At 50.5% G+C, this 20171-nt stretch overlaps 1 protein-coding gene across 1 annotated transcript in view; it reads right to left on the reverse strand.

Annotated features, from left to right (window-relative positions):
* The window catches only part of LOC144687535 (leucine-rich repeat-containing protein 75B-like), a 774691-nt gene that overhangs the window by 169541 nt on the left and 584979 nt on the right, over positions 1-20171 (reverse strand). Inside the window, exon 3 of the mRNA XM_078553804.1 lies at positions 16800-16912. Within this exon, the coding sequence (XP_078409930.1) occupies positions 16800-16912 (113 nt within the window). The remainder of the gene's footprint in view (positions 1-16799; positions 16913-20171) is intronic.

Here is a 20171-nt window from a genome sequence, read left to right on the forward strand (position 1 = left end):
AGAATGTTAGCACGAGAATGTTAGCGTGAGAATGTTAGCGTGAGAATGTTAGAGTGAGAGTGTTAGCGCGAGAGTGTTAGCGCGAGAATGTTAGCACGAGAATGTTAGCACGAGAGTGTTAGCGCGAGAGTGTTAGCGCGAGAGTGTTAGCGCGAGAGTGTTAGCGCCAGTGTGTTAGCGCGAGAGTGTTAGCGCGAGAGTGTTAGCGTGAGAGTGTTAGCGCGAGAGTGTTAGCGCGAGAGTGTTAGCGCGAGAATGTTAGCACGAGAATGTTAGCTCGAGAGTGTTAGCGCGAGAGTGTTAGCGCGAGAATGTTAGCGTGAGAATGTTAGCACGAGAATGTTAGCGCGAGAGTGTTAGCGCGAGAATGTTAGCGCGAGAATGTTAGCTTGAGAATGTTAGAGCGAGAGTGTTAGCGCGAGAGTGTTAACGTGAGAACGTTAGCGTGAGAACGTTAGCGTGAGAACGTTAGCGTGAGATTGTTAGCGCGAGAATGTTAGCGCGAGATTGTTAGCGCGAGAATGTTAGCGTGAGAGTGTTAGCGCGGGAGTGTTAGCGTGAGAATTTATCACGAGAATGTTAGCGCGAGAGTGTGAGCGCGAGAGTGTGAGCGCGAGAGTGTGAGCGCGAGAGTGTTAGCGCGAGAATGTGAGCACGAGAGTGTTAGCGCGAGAGTGTTAGCGCGAGAGTGTTAGCGCGAGAATGTTAGCGTGAGAATTTATCACGAGAATGTTAGCGCGAGAGTGTTAGCGCGAGAGTGTTAGCGCGAGAGTGTTAGTGCGAGAATGTTAGCGCGAGAATGTTAGTGCGAGAATGTTAGCGCGAGAATGTTAGCGCGAGAGTGTTAGCGCGAGAGTGTTAGCGATAGAGTGTTAGCGTGAGAATGTTAGCGCGAGAGTGTTAGCGCTAGAATGTTAGCGCAAGAGTGTTAACGCGAGAACGTTAGCGTGAGAACGTTAGCGTGAGAACGTTAGCGCGAGAATGTTAGCGCGAGAATGTTAGCGCGAGAATGTTAGCGTGAGAGTGTTAGCGCGGGAGTGTTAGCGCGAGAAAGTTAGCGCGAGAGTGTGAGCGTGAGAGTGTGAGCGCGAGAGTGTGAGCGCGAGAGTGTGAGCGCGAGAGTGTTAGCGCGAGAATGTTAGCGCGAGAGTGTTAGCGCGAGAATGTTAGCGTGAGAATTTATCACGAGAATGTTAGCGCGAGAGTGTTAGCGCGAGAGTGTTAGTGCGAGAATGTTAGCGCAAGAATGTTAGTGCGAGAATGTTAGCGCGAGAGTGTTAGCGCGAGCGTGTTAGCGCGAGAGTGTTAGCGATAGAGTGTTAGCGTGAGAATGTTAGCGCAAGAGTGTTAGCGCTAGAATGTTAGCGCAAGAGTGTTAGCGTGAGATTGTTAGCGCGAGAGTGTTAGCGCGAGAATGTTAGCGTGAGAATGTTAGCACGAGAATGTTAGCGCGAGAGTGTTAGCGCGAGAGTGTTAGCGCAAGAATGTTAGCGCGAGAGTGTTAGCGTGAGAGTGTTAGCGCGAGAGTGTTAGCGCGAGAATGTTAGCGCGAGAATGTTAGCGTGAGAATGTTAGCGTGAGAGCGTTAGCGTGAGAATGTTAGCGCGAGAATATTAGCGCGAGAGTGTTAGCGCGAGAGTGTTAGCGTGCGAGTGTTAGCGCGAGAATGTTAGCGCGAGAATGTTAGCGTGAGAGTGTTAGCGTGAGAGTGTTAGCGTGAGAATGTTAGCGCGAGAGTGTTAGCGCAAGAGTGTTAGCGTGAGAGTGTTAGCGTGAGAATGTTAGCGCGAGAGTGTTAGCGCGAGAGTGTTAGCGCGAGAATGTTAGCGTGAGAATGTTAGCTCGAGAGTATTAGTGCGAGAGTGTTACTGTGAGATTGTTAGTGTGAGTGTTACCGTTACAGTATTAGCGCGAGAGTGTTCCCATAAGCGTTACCGTTAGCATTAGTGCGAGAGTGTTGCCGTGAGTGTTACCATGAGAGTTACCATGAGTGTTAGCGCGAGAATGTTAGCGCGAGAATGTTAGCGCGAGAGTGTCAGCGCTAGAGTATTAGTGCAAGTGTTAGCACAAGAGTGTTAACGTGAGTGTTACCATGAGTGTTACCATCAATGTTAGCATGAGAGTGTTAGTGCGAGAGTGTTACCATGAGCGTTAGCATGAGAGTGTTAGCACGAGAGTGTTAGTGTGAGTGTTATTGTGAGAGTGTTAGTGTGAGAGTGTTAGTGCAAGAGTGTTACCGTGATAGTCTTAGCACGAGAGTGTTAGTGCAAGTGTGCTACCGTGAGTATTACTGTGAGAGTGTTAGCGCGAGAGTGTTACTGTGAGAGTGTTACCATGAGCGTTACCATGAGTGTTAGCCTGAGTGTTACCGTGAGTGTTACTGTGAGTGTTAGCCTTAGTGTTACCATGAGTGTTAGTGCGAGAGTGTTACTGTGAGAATGTTAGCGAGAGAATTTTAGCGAGAGAGTGTTAGTGCAAGAGTGTTAGTGCGAGAGTGTTACCTTGAGAGTGTTAGTGTGGGAGTGTTAGTGTGAGAGTGTTACGGTAAGTGTTACCGTGAGATTATTAGTGCCAGAGTGTTACCGTGAGAGCGTTACCATGAGAGTGTTACCTTGAGTGTCTGTGTGAAAGTGTTACTGTGAGTGTTAGTGTGAGGGTGTTACCGTGAGTGATATTGCGAGAGTGTTACTGTGAGTGACACTGCAAGAGTGTTACCCTGAGTGCTGGCGCGAGAGTGCTAGCACGACAGCGTTAGTGCAAGAGTGTTACTGTGAGTGTTAGTGCGAGAGTGTTAGTGCGAGAGTGTTAGTGCTCCTGGCTGTCAAGAAAGGGAATGTTTGTTCATGAATTATACATTGACAGTTTGTAATGAGTTAGTGGGAGATACATCACTTCATCAAGATCCAGTGGATGCATCTTAATCAAGGATTCTACTTTGATGTATGTGTTTATAAAACACACCAACCATCACTATCAGATCAATAGATTAAAGAAAGAAATATTATGGTAATTATAGAGTCCGTGTTAGCTCTGTGTAAACAGAAGGCGAGAACCTGAATCAGATCCCAGAGTGTCACATGGCCCCAACCTTGTTTACCAGCTACCTGCAAACTCACTTCAGCAGCCACACTGACACAAGGAGGAAGACTCCTTTATCTTGTATCCCCAAGAAGGACCCCTGTCTGAAGGGAGGGCGGATATTATGAAGGAATATAGATATAATTAGGTGGAATGTAGATAATTAATTAGAATTCAGATATAATTAGGACCTTACATTTTAGGGATAAAGATTCCCTTAATACAAATAAACAGTCACGCATTTGAGAAGTTCTTCCAGATATCTGTGCTATACCCAGTACTGACCTAAAACATTTGTCCATTACCTAATGATGCTAAGAATCTATCTATGGCATTGGGATGTCCTTAAACTCTTTGAATATAAGGTTTGTGGTACACACTAATGCGAAACGGACAAAATATGCCACTTCTGTCTATTTTAAATAATCCTGTTAACAGACCATTTAGCAAAAGGAATTTTTAAAATGGTATCTACAGACATAAACATCTCTTTATGATATAAAGCATGTAAGTTTGGCTGTGACCTGGAGGCACGGATGGTTTAAGTTTGAGAAAGGAATTCGTTAAGAAACTGGTACAAGCCTATATCATTGATGTCTTGGGAATCATTATCAATTCGCGTAATAATGACCAATCACAGAAAATGGAACCTTACACATAATCTTTTCGAATAAACAGTTGTTATGGGAATGTAGCCTCCAGTTGACAAAAAAGACTTCTTTGTAAAGTTTAAAAACTTTTTAAAAATAGGATACGATTATAAAATTAAGAAACAAATAAACAGAAGTTATTGTAATTGTTACTGAAACACATTCCAAACACTTTTGACCAAATAAAAATTCACTTCATAATAAGAGAATTTTCAACAAGTAATTAAAATGGCAAAGTTCCTAATTTTATACTGTTTCTAAACAGATTAGTTCATCTTTTGCAAATGTGGGTGTTACCTCTGAGTGTCGGTCCATCCCCTTTTCATTATCTTTATAAGGCCATATCAGTCAATAATGAAAAGGGGATGAACCGACACTCAGAGGTAACACCCACATTTGCAAAAGATGAACTAATCTGTTTAGAAACGGTATAAAATTAGGAACTTTGCCATTGAAAGTTCAGAAGCATTGAAATCCTCTCTAACACTTCTCAGGATAAAGATGCCAAACGCACAGTCAGATACTTGTACTTTCAATTGAGGAGAGATATCCTGCTGAGTGCGTGGAGTGCCACTCGGGGAATTTAAGGTAACACTTTAGATTTTGATGGATATTCTAAGATAATTTTCTGTCACATTGTAGAGGTTGGACTTTTGGGTTCCTTATTAGAAACAAGATTGTTTTCCATCTTTTTAGGAATCCTTAATGTTGCGATATACTTAGAGACAAAGTGTACTGCATGTTTGGTTCTTTAATAAACTTTTAAACAAGTTAGTAAAATATATCTCCTCATGTAGTATTCAGAATACAACTCCAGTAACTCCTCTCTATATACTCTTAGGTGGGGAGATATAATGAAGAGAGACCCCCAGGCTCTTATCCTGGATATTTAGAACCTAGCTGATGCTTATTAAAGACGGCGAGCTTTGCCGATTTCTTTCCTTAAAAGAGAGAAAGATCAATTCTTCAGACCCAAAGAAGTGCCTGTGAGATTCGACTAACTTAAACCTGAGTGAGAGTAATTATCAGAGAAATGCTCCTGATCTGGAATAGCCTCATAAAGGGTTAACGCTATAAACCACTTCAATTGGAGCATTAGAGTTTGTGAAGGAACCTTTATTCTGACCTGTATCCGCTCACATGGGCTCCACAAATTTAATCTTTCACAGCCCGTGTACCTAACATGGACTCTACCCAACTATTTAACCGCTTGAAGGGAAAGTCATGAGTCAGTATTCTGATCTGCAATGAAGCGAAACTTGAGAACATATGTTCACTCCCAGTCTCTCCATGGCTTCAGGTGGAATGTCCTCATTGTAAGTATTTGATCATTAGAATCTAACTGCCAACACCACCACAAACAGACCAGTGATTCCCAGCTCCTGTTTGATCACATGAACTAACTCATCCTGTGCCAAAGCTGTCAGGAATCTGGTCCACACATTCACCATTGTCCTATTTTGTATATTTGGCACCATATTTTAGCACCATGGTTTGTTAAAGTCACTGTTCATACATTGAAGAAAGGGTGAACCTGGAGCAGTCTTTTCCTTAATCCAGGTTTATTCACAAGTACAGGCACAGACTCCCTTGTTCCTCCCCCAACCCGCTGTAAACTGTAAACACTTGCAATAAATCCCTAATCTTTCCCCAGTTAGTGGCAGCTACTCTCAATTACTAACTAAAACATACACTCCATTGTGGCATGATTCCAACATCAACATGGTTCCCAGGGGTTCCTGCTTTGATACTGGTACCACACAGGTCCTGTCTTGTAGAGATACCGGGCTGAAACATGCAAAACCTCTCCAACATTTCATCAGTAAAGTGATGGAAGAGGTCATCAACAGTGCTATCAAGCAGCACTTGCTTAGCAATAACCTGCACTGCTCAGTTTGGGTTCTACCAGGGTCACTCAGCTCCTGACCTCGTTACAGCCTTGGTTCAAACATGGACAAAAGAGCTGAAATCCTGAAGTGAGGTGAGAGTGACTGCCCTTGACATCAAGGTCGCATTTGACTAAGTGTGGTATCAAGGAGCCCTAACAAAACTGGAGTCAATGGGAATCAGGGGGAAAACTCTCCACTGGTTGGAGTCATACCTAGCACAAAAGAAGATGGTTGTGGTTATTGAAGGTCAATCATCTCAGTTTTAAGACATCACTGCAGGAGCTCCTCAGGGTAGTGTCCTCAGCCCAACCATCTTCAGCTCCTTCATCAATGACCTTCCTTCCATCATAAGGTCAGAAGTGGAGATGTTCGCTGATGATTGCACAATGTTCAGCACCATTTGCGATTCCTCAGATACTGAAGCAGTCCATGTCCAAATGCAGCAAGACCTGGACAATATCCAGGCTTGGGCTGACAAGTGGCAAGTAATATTTGCACAACACAAGTGCCAGGCAATGACCATCTCCAACAAGACAGGATCTAACCATCGTCCCTTGACGTTCAATGGAATTACCATCACTGAATGCCTCACTATCAACATCCTGAGGGTCACCATTGACCAGAACCTGAACTGGACTAGCCATATAAATACTGTGGCTACAAGGGCAAGTCAGAGGCTAGAAATCCTGCAGCGAGTAACTCACCTCCCAACTCCCCAAATCCTGCCCACCATCTACAAGGTACAAGTCAGGAATGTGATGGAATACTCTCCACTTGCCTGGATGAGTGCAGTTCCCACAACACTCGAGAAGCTTGACACCATTCAGGACAAAGCAGCCTGCTTGATTGGCCCCACATCCACAAACATTCGCTCCCTCCACCACCGACGCACAGTAACAGCAGTGTGTACCATCTACAAGATGCACTGCAGGAATTCACCAAGGCTCCTTAGACAGCACCTTCCAAACCCATGACCACTACCATCTAGAAGGACAAGGGGGGCAGACAGATGGGAACATCACCACCTGAAAGTTTTCCTCCAAGTCACTCACCATCCTGACTTGGAAATACATCGCCATTCCTTCACTGTCGCTGGGTCAAAATCCACATCCCCCTTCCTAAAGGCACTGTGGGTGAACCTACACCACATGGACTGCAGCGGTTCAAGAAGGCAGCTCACCAACACCTTCTCAAGGGCAATTAGGGATGGGCAATAAATGCTGGCTCAGCCAGCGAAGCCCACATCCCATGAATGAATTTTTAAAAAATCACAATGTTGTTCTGAACAATAGTTACGGAGCTGAAACTATGAAGTAAAGTGATCATACCTTGTTATTTAACTCAAATAAGAATGAGCAGGAATAAACCAAATAACAACATGAAACACGGAATAATCAGGTGGAACCCTATCTTTATGACCTGTAACTGTATAAAACCTCTCTACTCAGCAAGTTTCTCTGACTATCAAGAACCACTTCAGACTGAATTTCTCACATGTTGAGTTGTGACTTTACAGAAATTCTTTGCACGGTCTGGGAAAATAGGAAAGGGGACAAACAGGATTTGAATCTTTTCTAATTATGAATGCTGTTCTTTTCCAGTTTGCTATTGATCAGTATCGTGAAAACTATCCCCTCCAGATACAACAAAAATCAGAAGCCCCTTCATTACGTGTTTTGTGTACACACACAGCACAGAGGGGATCTTTTTCCCTTGTGAGGACAAATTCATAACCTCCAGTTATTCACTATGGCAACAACAGCACAGTGAGCTGGACTGACGGCGGACTTGCAGCTGAATATTGGAGTCTGCCTGTTCTCACTGTAAGTCTTGAGACCACCAATTAAAATAACAGTGTGTTGTTCCCTCACCAGAAGCCTGCTGCTCTGTGCCTATCATAATCACGTACCTTCCAAACAACTGAAGCTAATTTTATTTCTGTATCTTTCAGTTGCAGAATTACTGCTGGCTTCAAAAATCCGAAGATTTAAAGTTCCCACACGCTGAACCATTGTCCCAGCAGACACTACTCTCCTTCACCCTCTCAGGGAACATCTTTTAATAAGTAGCAGGGGAGGGACACGGGCACTGTGTGGGAGTGGGAGGCACTGGCACTGTATGGGAGTAGGAGGCACGGGCACTGTGTGTGAGTGGGAGGCACGGGCACTGTGTGGGAGTGGGAGGCACTGGCACTGTATGGGAGTAGGAGGCACTGGCACTGTGTGGGAGTAGGAGGCACTGGCACTGTTTGGGAGGGGGAGGCACTGGCACTGTGTGGGAGAAGGAGGCACTGGCACTGCGGGAGTGGGAGGCACGGGCACTGTGGGAGTGGGAGTCACTGGCACTGTGGGAGTGGGAGGCACGGGTACTGTGGGAGTGGGAGTCACTGGCACTGTGTGGGAGTGGGAGGCACGGGCACTGTGGGAGTAGGAGGCACGGACACTGTGTGGGAGTGGGAGGCACTGGCACTGTGTGGGAGTAGGAGGCACGGGCACTGTGTGGGAGTAGGAGGCACTGGCACTGTGTGGGAGTGGGAGGCACTGGCACTGTGTGGGAGTAGGAGGCACGGGCACTGAGGGAGTTGGAGGCACTGGCACTGTGTGGGAGTGGGAGGCATGGGCACTGTGTGGGAGTAGGAGGCACTGGCACTGTGTGGGAGTGGGAGGCACTGGCACTGTGTGGGAGTAGGAGGCACGGGCACTGAGGGAGTTGGAGGCACGGGCACTGTGTGGGAGTGGGAGGCACGGGCACTGTGTGGGAGTTGGAGGCACGGGCACTGTGCGGGAGTGGGAGGCACGGGCACTGTGTGGGAGTAGGAGGCACTGGCACTGTGTGTGAGTGGGAGGCATGGGCACTGTGTGGGAGTAGGAGGCACTGGCACTGTGTGGGAGTGGGAGGCACTGGCACTGTGTGGGAGTAGGAGGCACGGGCACTGTGTGGGAGTAGGAGGCACGGGCACTGAGGGAGTTGGAGGCACTGGCACTGTGTGGGAGTGGGAGGCACGGGCACTGTGTGGGAGTGGGAGGCACGGGCATTGTGTGGGAGTGGGAGGCACGGGCACTGTTGGAGTGAGAGGCACTGGCACTGTGTGGGAGTGGGAGGCACGGGCACTGTTGGAGTGAGAGGCACTGGCACTGTGTGGGAGTGGGAGGCACGGGCACTGTTGGAGTGAGAGGCACTGGCACTGTGTGGGAGTAGGAGGCACTGGCACTGTGTGGGAGTGGGAGGCACGGGCACTGTGTGGGAGTGGGAGGCACGGGCACTGTGGGAGTTGGAGGCACTGGCACTGTGTGGGAGTAGGAGGCACTGGCACTGTGTGGGAGTGGGAGGCATGGGCACTTAGGGAGTTGGAGGCACGGGCACTGTGTGGGAGTAGGAGGCACTGGCACTGTGTGGGAGTAGGAGGCACTGGCACTGTGTGGGAGTAGGAGGCACTGGCACTGTGTGGGAGTAGGAGGCACTGGCACTGTGTGGGAGTGGGAGGCACGGGCACTGTGGGAGTAGGAGGCACTGGCACTGTGTGGGAGTAGGAGGCACTGGCACTGTGTGGGAGTGGGAGGCACGGCAACTGTGTGGGAGTGGGAGGCACGGGCACTGTTGGAGTGAGAGGCACTGGCACTGTGTGGGAGTGGGAGGCACGGGCACTGTTGGAGTGAGAGGCACTGGCACTGTCTGGGAGTGGGAGGCACTGGCACTGTGTGGGAGTGGGAGGCACTGGCACTGTGTGGGAGTAGGAGGCACTGGCACTGTGTGGGAGTGGGAGGCACGGCAACTGTGTGGGAGTGGGAGGCACGGGCACTGTGTGGGAGTGGGAGGCACTGGCACTGTGTGGGAGTAGGAGGCACTGGCACTGTGTGGGAGTGGGAGGCACTGGCACTGTGTGCGAGTAGGAGGCACTGGCACTGCGGGAGTAGGAGGCACGGGCACTGTGGGAGTGGGAGTCACTGGCACTGTGGGAGTGGGAGGCATGGGTACTGTGGGAGCGGGAGTCACTGGCACTGTGTGGGAGTGGGAGGCATGGGCACTGTGGGAGTAGGAGGCACTGGCACTTTGTGGGAGTGGGAGACAATGGCACTGTGGGAATGGGAGGCACTGGTACTGTGTGGGAGTAGGAGGCATGGGCACTGTGGGAGTGAGAGGCACAGGCACTGTGTGGGATTGGGAAGCACTGGCACTGCGGGAGTAGGAGGCACGGGCACTGTGTGGGAGTGGGAGGCATGGGCACTGTATGGGAGTAGGAGGCACTGGCACTGTGTGGGAGTAGGAGGCACTGGCACTGTGTGGGAGTGGGAGGCACAGGCACTGTGTGGGATTGGGAGACACTGGCACTGTGTGGGTGTGGGAGGCTCTGGCACTGTGGGAATGGGAGGCACTGGCACTGTGGGAGATACTGGCACTGTGTTGGAGTGCAAGGCACTGGCACTGTGTGGGAGTAGGAGGCACGGGCACTTTGTGGGAGTGGGAGGCACTGGCACTGTGTGGGAGTGGGAGGCATGGGCACTGTGTGGGAGTAGGAGGCACTGGCACTGTGTGGGAGTAGGAGGCACTGGCACTGTGTGGGAGTGGGAAGCACTGGCACTGCGGGAGTAGGAGGCACGGGCACTGTGTGGGAGTGGGAGGCACTGGCACTGTGTGGGAGTGGTAGGCACGGGCAATGTGGGAGTGGGAGGCATGGGCACTGTGTGGGAGTGTGAGGCATGGGCACTGTGTGGGAGTAGGAGGCACTGGCACTGTGTGGGAGTAGGAGGCACGGGCACTGTGTGGGAGTGGGAGGCACGGGCACTGTGTGGGAGTAGGAGGCACGGGCACTGTGTGGGAGTGGGAGGCACTGGCACTGTGTGGGAGTGGGAGGCACGGGCACTGTGTGGGAGTAGGAGGCACTGGCACTGTGTGGGAGTGGGAGGCATGGGCACTGTATGGGAGTAGGAGGCACTGGCACTGTGTGGGAGTAGGAGGCACTGGCACTGTGTGGGAGTGGCAGGCACTGGCACTGCGGGAGTGGGAGGCACTGGCACTGTGTGGGAGTGGGAGGCACAGGCACTGTGTGGGATTGGGAGACACTGGCACTGTGTGGGTGTGGGAGGCTCTGGCACTGTGGGAATGGGAGGCACTGGCACTGTGGGAGATACTGGCACTGTGTTGGAGTGCAAGGCACTGGCACTGTGTGGGAGTAGGAGGCACGGGCACTGTGTGGGAGTGGGAGGCACTGGCACTGTGTGGGAGTGGGAGGCACGGGCACTGTGTGGGAGTGGGAGGCACGGGCACTGTGGGAGTTGGAGGCACGCGCACTGTGTGGGAGTAGGAGGCACTGGCACTGTGTGGGAGTGGGAGGCACTGGCACTGTGTGGGAGTGGGAGGCACGGCAACTGTATGGGAGTGGGAGGCACGGGCACTGTGTGGGAGTGGGAGGCACGGGCACTGTGTGGGAGTCGGAGGCACGGCAACTGTGTGGGAGTGGGAGGCACGGGCACTGTGTGGGAGTGGGAGGCACGGGCACTGTTGGAGTGAGAGGCACTGGCACTGTGTGGGAGTGAGAGGCACGGGCACTGTTGGAGTGAGAGGCACTGGCACTGTGTGGGAGTGGGAGGCACTGGCACTGTGTGGGAGTGGGAGGCACAGGCACTGTGTGGGAGTAGGAGGCACTGGCACTGTGTGGGAGTAGGAGGCACTGGCACTGTGTGGGAGTGGGAGGCACTGGCACTGTGTGCGAGTAGGAGGCACTGGCACTGCGGGAGTAGGAGGCACGGGCACTGTGGGAGTGGGAGTCACTGGCACTGTGGGAGTGGGAGGCATGGGTACTGTGGGAGTAGGAGGCACTGGCACTTTGTGGGAGTGGGAGACAATGGCACTGTGGGAATGGGAGGCACTGGCACTGTGTGGGAGTAGGAGGCACTGGCACTGTGTGGGAGTGGCAGGCACTGGCACTGCGGGAGTGGGAGGCACTGGCACTGTGTGGGAGTGGGAGGCACAGGCACTGTGTGGGATTGGGAGACACTGGCACTGTGTGGGTGTGGAAGGCTCTGGCACTGTGGGAATGGGAGGCACTGGCACTGTGGGAGATACTGGCACTGTGTTGGAGTGCAAGGCACTGGCACTGTGTGGGAGTAGGAGGCACGGGCACTGTGTGGGAGTGGGAGGCACTGGCACTGTGTGGGAGTGGGAGGCATCGGCAATGTGGGAGTGGGAGGCATGGGCACTGTGTGGGAGTGGGAGGCATGGGCACTCTGTGGGAGTAGGAGGCACGGGCACTGTGTGGGAGTGGGAGGCACGGGCACTGTGTGGGAGTGGGAGGCACGGGCACTGTGTGGGAGTAGGAGGCACTGGCACTGTGTGGGAGTGGGAGGCACGGGCACTGTGTGGGAGTGGGAGGCACGGGCACTGTGTGGGAGTAGGAGGCACGGGCACTGTGTGGGAGTGGGAGGCACGGGCACTGTGTGGGAGTAGGAGGCACTGGCACTGTGTGGGAGTGGGAGGCACGGGCACTGTGTGGGAGTGGGAGGCACGGGCACTGTGGGAGTTGGAGGCACGGGCACTGTGTGGGAGTGGGAGGCATGGGCACTTAGGGAGTTGGAGGCACGGGCACTGTGTGGGAGTAGGAGGCACTGGCACTGTGTGGGAGTAGGAGGCACTGGCACTGCGTGGGAGTGGGAGGCACGGCAACTGTGTGGGAGTAGGAGGCACTGGCACTGTGTGGGAGTGGGAGGCACTGGCACTGTGTGGGAGTAGGAGGCACTGGCACTGTGTGGGAGTGGGAGGCACGGGCACTGTGTGGGAGTGGGAGGCACAGGCACTGTGTGGGAGTAGGAGGCACTGGCACTGTGTGGGAGTAGGAGGCACTGGCACTGCGTGGGAGTGGGAGGCACTGGCACTGTGTGCGAGTGGGAGGCACTGGAACTGCGGGAGTGGGAGGCACGGGCACTGTGGGAGTGGGAGTCACTGGCACTGTGGAAGTGGGAGGCACGGGTACTGTGGGAGTGGGAGTCACTGGCACTGTGTGGGAGTGGGAGGCATGGGCACTGTGGGAGTAGGAGGCACTGGCACTTTGTGGGAATGGGAGACACTGGCACTGTGGGAATGGGAGGCACTGGTACTGTGTGGGAGTAGGAGGCATGGGCACTGTGGGAGTGAGAGGCACTGGCACTGTGTGGGAGTGGGAGGCACAGGCACTGTGTGGGATTGGGAGACACTGGCACTGTGTGGGTGTGGGAGGCTCTGGCACTGTGAGAATGGGAGGCACTGGCACTGTGGGAGATACTGGCACTGTGTTGGAGTGCGAGGCACTGGCACTGTGTGGGAGTAGGAGGCACGGGCACTGTGTGGGAGTAGGAGGCACTGGCACTTTGTGGGAGTAGGACGCACTGGCACTTTGTGGGAGTAGGAGGCACTGGCACTTTGTGGGAGTAGGACGCACTGGCACTTTGTGGGAGTAGGAGGCACTGGCACTGTGTGGGAGTAGGAGGCACTGGCACTGTGTGGGAGTAGGAGGCACGGGCACTGTGTGGGAGTAGGAGGCACTGGCACTTTGTGGGAGTAGGAGGCACTGGCACTGTGTGGGAGTAGGAGGCACTGGCACGGTGTGGGAGTTGGAGGCACTGGCATTATGTGGGAGTAGGAGGCACTGGCACTGTGTGGGAGTAGGAGGCACTGGCACTGTGTGGGAGTGGGAGGCACTGGCACTGCGGGAGTGGGAGGCACGGGCACTGTGGGAGTGGGAGTCACTGGCACTGTGGGAGTGGGAGTCACTGGCATTGTGTGGGAGTGAGAGGCACTGGCACTGTGTGGGAGTGGGAGACATTGGCACTGTGTGGGAGTGGGAGACACTGGCACTGTGTGGGAGTGGGAGGCTCTGGCACTGTGTGGGAGTAGGAAGCATGGGCACTGTGGGAGTGAGAGGCACTGGCACTGTGTGGGAGTAGGAGGCACGGGCACTGTGTGGGAGTAGGAGGCACTGGCACTGTGTGGGAGTAGGAGGCACGGGCACTGTGTGGGAGTAGGAGGCACTGGCACTTTGTGGGAGTAGGAGGCACTGGCACTGTGTGGGAGTAGGAGGCACTGGCACGGTGTGGGAGTTGGAGGCACTGGCATTATTTGGGAGTAGGAGGCACTGGCACTGTGTGGGAGTAGGAGGCACTGGCACTGTGTGGGAGTGGGAGGCACTGGCACTGCGGGAGTGGGAGGCACGGGCACTGTGGGAGTGGGAGTCACTGGCACTGTGGGAGTGGGAGTCACTGGCATTGTGTTGGAGTGAGAGGCACTGGCACTGTGTGGGAGTGGGAGACATTGGCACTGTGTGGGAGTGGGAGACACTGGCACTGTGTGGGAGTGGGAGGCTCTGGCACTGTGTGGGAGTAGGAAGCATGGGCACTGTGGGAGTGAGAGGCACTGGCACTGTGTGGGAGTAGGAGGCACGGGCACTGTGTGGGAGTTGGAGGCACGGGCACTGTGTGGGAGTGGGAGGCACTGGCAATGTGTGGGAGTGGGAGACACTGGCACTGTGTGGGAGTGGGAGGCTCTGGCACTGTGGGAATGGGAGGCACTGGAACTGTGGGAGTGGGAGACACTGGCACTGTGTTGGAGTGGGAGGCACTGGCACTGTGTGGGAGTGGGAGGCACGGCTACTGTGTGGGTGTGGGAGGCACTGGCACTGTGGGAGTGGGAGGCACTGGCACTGTGTGGGAGTGGGAGGCACTGGCACTTTGCCAATTCACAAAATTATCCCTGTTTTTAGTGCTACATTTGTGACATTTGGGTTGGGACTCAGTCACTCTGCAGTTCCCAGTCTCTATGTTCCTGGTATGATGTGATTAACTGTGACAGTTTCTCATGTTTAATGTGCCTGTGTTGCTGGAGTTGGGGTGTGTGTTTGATCACATTATTGCTCATTGAGGCTTTAAGTGTGCATTTTACACAGGAGTGAGACATGGTCATTACAGATTTCACTGTTGATTCTACTGCTGCATTACCCTACATGTAAACAATTGCCCCTTTTTATTCCCATCACCCACATTCTGAACTTAACTGTCACAGGATTTGAACCCTTCATTTAATTGCATCAGTATTGTTGATTGTTCTCGTAATCCTCACCACTCTGGTCAGGACATGTTGAAGAGGCTTACTTTCTCAGCTAAACATAGGCCCAAACATCTTCAGCTGCTTCATTAATGACCTTCCTTCCATCATAAAGTCAGAAGTGGGGATATTTTCTGATGATTGCACAATGACCACCTCCAACAAGAGAGGATCTAACCATTTCCCCTTGACATTCAATGGCATTACCGTCGTTGAATCCCCCACAATCAACATCCTGGGGGTTACCATTGACCAGAAACTGAACTGGACTAGCCATACAAATACTGTGGCTACAAGAGCAGGTCAGAGGCTAGGAATCCTGCGATTAGTAACTCACCTTCTGACTCCCCAAGACCTGTCCACCATCTACAAGGCACAAGTCAGGAGTGTGATGGAATATTCTCCATTTGCCTGGATGAGTGCAGCTCCAGCAACACTCGAGAAGCTTGATACCATCCAGGACAAAGCAGCTCACTTGATTGGCACCCCATCCACAAACATTCACTCCCTTCACCACCAACGCACAGTAGCAGTAGCGTGTACCATCTACAAGATGCACTATAGGAACTCACCTAGCCTCCTTAGACAGCACTTTCCAAACCCACGACTACAACCATCTAGAAGGACAAGGGCAGCAGACACATGGGAACACTGTAAAAGAACTATCATATTTTCACTGATGTTATTGTGGGATACTTTAAAGCAGGCTTATGCTTGTGTGTGTGTGTGTGTGTGTGTGTGTGTTTCTGTGTGTGTGAATAATTTAAGTAACAGCCTGTTAGACTGCAAGGTTTTGAATCATCAAAGGGGTTAAGTGTAAAAAGCAGGTATCTGAAATGCTAATGGACGAGCTAAGTAAAATGGAACTTGCAATTTTTAGATAAGTGGAGAGGTGGCTGGCTTTTCAAAGGGACATGATAAGATGTTTACAACTGGTAAGATAAATCAGGCAAAGTTATTACATTTATTTTTCCCCAAAAGTGCTGGGCCTAATGACAGCCTGAAAGATTTTTTATATCCTGGGAAACATAACTTCCAAAGACAGGTTGAAACAATAGAATTTACAGATCAAAAAAGAGGAACTATATTTAAATAAGGATGGAAAGCTGTGTGAGATGTGGCCATGCGAGACCGTGAAAGGTGCACTGTGTAAAACAGACTTGTGGGAAAAGCCTCTTGCCACCCTCCAGAAGTTTGCTGTTCCCGAAACCAAGGTTGTGTTAAAAGCCTTTGGAGTTTCACTGTCGAGTGAGAGAAGCTGTGAAGTACCTCCCCTACAGCAACAGTGGTGCTTGTGGTAATTTTACTGGATGTTTTATAGATTAATAATCTATCTTGGCCTGTTGCCTGAAAGGGGTGTTGAGTTGTGGGTCTAGTTAAGTAGAAATTTTGGGAACTGTTTTAAGACTAAATAACTGTGTAACTGTAATCTTGTGTGTGTTTAAATTTTTCTTTCCTTTTGTAAATAAATGTTTTAATTTAATCTTTAAAATCTCTGAAGGTGGTTGTGGACTCATTACTTCTGACTTCAGTACACAAACCTTCTCGTAATAAATACAAATTGCAAAATTATTGTGATCACGTGCCCAAGTTTCTCTTTGGGATTTGGTCAGCTTGCCTTATCATGACACCACCACCATTTCTCCTCCAAGCCACTCACCATCCTGACTTGGAAATATATCACCGTTCCTTCACTGTCGCTGTGTCAAAATCCTGGAACTCCCTCCCTAACAGCACTGTGGGTGTACCTACACCACATGGACTGCAGTGGTTCAAGAAGGCAGCTCACCACCACCTTCTCAAGGTCAATTAGGGATGGGCAATGGTGCCCTATAGCCAGAGACACTCACTCCCATGAGCGAATGAAAAAAACCAAGTTCTTCAAGCATTTCCCATAACTTCATTTCCTGAGATTGGATTATATTCACCTCTTGCTTCTCAGGGATAATAATATGCTGTGTTAAAAAATCTGCTTCCTTAATTTGATCCGGCTGAACAATATGAGAAACCCTTACAGTTAGCCTGACAGGTGAAGGTCACCATCTGAGGAGGACAGGGAATGAAAGTCAAATGTCTCCAATGCTGAAGTCTTGTAGTGACCACTGATACTCACCAGGCTTGTGACTTGTGCCTGGGTATCGTCTGTCTGTGCCACTTGGAGTGTGGGGTCAGGTGATAGATGAGCTGTCGGCAAAGCTTTTCAGAAGACTTCAGGGGCTCCAATTCCTAAAACAAATGAACAGCAGTTAAACCTTGAACATAACCTGGCTCGTGTTCAGTCCACTCCACCTATAAAAAAAAAACTCTGTCCCTTTTCATAATGGTAAATACATGAGGGAGGCCATTCGGTCTACATAATTCATCATAAATCATTAAAAGCTAGTGGACAGATATACAGATTAGTCAGAAATGTTAATGGAGTGTTGGCCTTTATCGTCAAGGGGCTGGAATATAAAGCGTATTCACAGTTGTATAGAGCCTTGCTTAGATCCCATCTGGAGCAGTGCATTCTGCTGTGAGTGCTGCACCTCAGGAAGGGCGTATTGGCCTTGGAGGGGGTACAGCGCTTTTCACCAGAATGACACCAAAATTAAGAGGGTTCAATTATAAGGGCAAGCTGCTAAACTTGGCCTGTATTCCTTTGAGCATAGGTGATTGAGGAGTGATCTGATCAATGTGCTTAAAATGTTAAAAGGTTTCAACAGGGACATGGGTTCAAATCCCACCACAGCAGCTGGTGGAATTTAAATTCAGTTAATAAATTTGGAATATAAAGCTGGTCTCAGTAATGGTGACCATGAAACTATCATCAATTATTGTTAAGACCCATCTGGTTCACTAATGTCCTTTAAAGGAGGAAATCTGCCGTCCTTACCTAGTCTGGCCTACATGTGACTCAGGCCCATAGCAATGTGATTAACTACGCTCTGAAATGGTCTAGCAAGCCACTCAGTTCACGGACAATTAGAGATGGACAACAAATACTGGCTTTGCCAGCGATGCCCACATCCCATGAAAGGATAAAGAATAAAGCAGGTGATGGGAAACTATTTCCACTGGGATGGGCGGGGGGGTGGTGAAATCAAAAGCAAAGAAGTATAATGTTCAAATCAGAACTAGACCATTCAGCTGTGAGATCAGGATGCACTTTTTCATCTAAAGGTTCTTAGAAATACAGAATTCTCTCTCTCCCCCCCGCCACCTCCACCACCACAAGAGACCGTGGATGCTGGGCGTAGTTTGAGAATTCAGGATTGAGATCCTGATTTCAATTGGGTAGGAGGAATGGAGGGATATGGAGAAAAAGCAGGGATACAGGTTGGGATACAGATCAGGCATGATTTAATTGAATGGTGGAGCAGGTGCAAGGGGCTGAATGGTCTCCTCTTGTACTTAATATTTTTTATTCATTCATGGGATGTGGGCATTGCTGGCTAGACCAGCGTTTATTGCCCATCTCTAAATGTCTGAGAAGGTGGTGGTGGGTCACCTTAGGGGCTTTCTAGGACATTCAGAGGATAGTTAAGAATCAACCACATTGCTGTGTGCCTGGAGTCACATGTAGGCCAAGCCAGGTAAGGGTGGAAGATTTCCTTCCCTAAAGAACATTAGTGAACCAGATGCGTTTTTACAACAATCAATGATAGTTGCATGGTCAGCATCACTGAGACTAACTTTTTATTCCAGATTCATTTAATTAACTTAATTCCTTGCATAAACTGCCGTGGTGAGATTTGAAATAAAAACAAAAAATGCTGGAAAAACTCAGCAGGTCTGACAGCATCTGTGGAGAGAGAAACAGATTTAACATTTCGAGTCCGTATGACTCTTCTTCAAAGCGATGAAATTTGTACTGTTTAGGGCGGGGGGGGGGGGTGGGGGGCGGTGCGGGGGGGTGGGACAGGTGGAGTTGGATAGAAGGCCAGCAGTAGGTGGGGGCAAAGGAGAGATTGACAAAGATGTCATGGACAAAAAGACAAGGGGAGTATTAATAGTGGTGGTAAGAGCTAAAGGAGGTGCTGATAGTGGCATAAAAGTAAAAAAGCAGAATGTATTACCAGCAGAACAAGGGTAAACGCTCTGTGAAAGAACATCATGAACAAGTAACAGATGGTCCTTGTGCGAGTAGGGTGGGGGGAGGGGGCGGTGGTTGGGGAAAAAGGATAGAAAAGGGGATAAAAAAGGGTATAAAACAATGAATGAATGAATAATTAAATAAAAAATAAAAATAAATTTTAAAAAAGGGGATTAAAAAAGGGGTGGGGATGGAGGAGAGAGTTCATGATCTGAAGTTGTTGAACACAATATTCAGTCCGGAAGGCTGTAAAGTGCCTAGTCGAAAGATGAGGTGCTGTTCCTCCAGCTTGCGTTGAGCTTCACTGGAACAATGCAGCAGGCCAAGGACGGACATGTGGCATGAGAGCAGGGTGGTGTGTTGAAATGGCAAATGACAGGAAGGTCTGGGTAATGCTTGCGGACAGACTGAAGGTGTTCCACAAAGCGATCACCAAGTCTGCATTTGGTCTCTCCAATGTAGAGGAAACCGCATTGGGAGCAGTGAATGCAGTAGACCAAATTGAGGGAAGTGCAAGTGAAGTGCTGCTTCACTTGAAAGGAGTGTTTGGGGCCTTGGACGGTGAGGAGGGAGGAGGTAAAGGGGCAGGTGTTGCACCTTCTGCAATTGCATGGGAAGGTGTGGTGGGGAGGGATGAGGTGTTGGGGGTTATGGAGGAGTGGACCAGGGTGTCCTAGAGGGAACGGTACTTGCGGAATGCCGATGGGGGGTGCGGTGGGGTGTGAGGGGAAGATGTGTTTGGTGGTGGCATCACGTTGGAAATGGCAGAAGATGATCCTTTGAATGCGGAGGCTGGTGGGGTTGAAAGTGAGGATAAGGGGATCCTATCATGGTTCTGGGAGGGAGAGGAAGGTGTAAGGGCAGAGGCACGGGAGATGGGTCAGACATAATTGATGGCCCTGTCAACCACCGTGGGTGGAAAACTTCGGTTAAGGAAGAAGGAAGACATGTCAGAAGAACTGTTTTGGAAAGTGGCATCATCAGAACAGATGCGACGGAGGCGAAGGAACTGAGAGAATGGGATGGAGTCCTTAATGGAAGCGGGGTGTGAGGAGCTGTAGTCGAGGTAGCTGTGGGAGTCGGTAGGCTTGTAATGGATATTGGTGGATAGTCTATCACCAGAAATGGAGACAGAGAGGTCAAGGAAGGGAAGGGAAGTGTCAGAGATGGACCATGTGAAAATGATGGAGGGGTGGAAATTGGAAGCAAAATTGATCATTTTTTCCAGGTCCAGACGAGAGCATAAAGCAGCACCGAAGTAATCATCGATGTACCGGAGAAAGAGTTGTGGGAGGGGGCCTGAGTAGGACTGGAACAAGAAATGTTCCACATACCCCATAAAGAGACATGCATAACTGGGGCCCATGCGGGTACCCATAGTCACACCTTTTATTTGGAGGATGTGAGAGG

Source organism: Cetorhinus maximus, chromosome 12 (assembly GCF_964194155.1).
Source record: "Cetorhinus maximus chromosome 12, sCetMax3.hap1.1, whole genome shotgun sequence".
In the NCBI taxonomy this organism is placed as follows: Eukaryota; Metazoa; Chordata; class Chondrichthyes; order Lamniformes; family Cetorhinidae; genus Cetorhinus; species Cetorhinus maximus.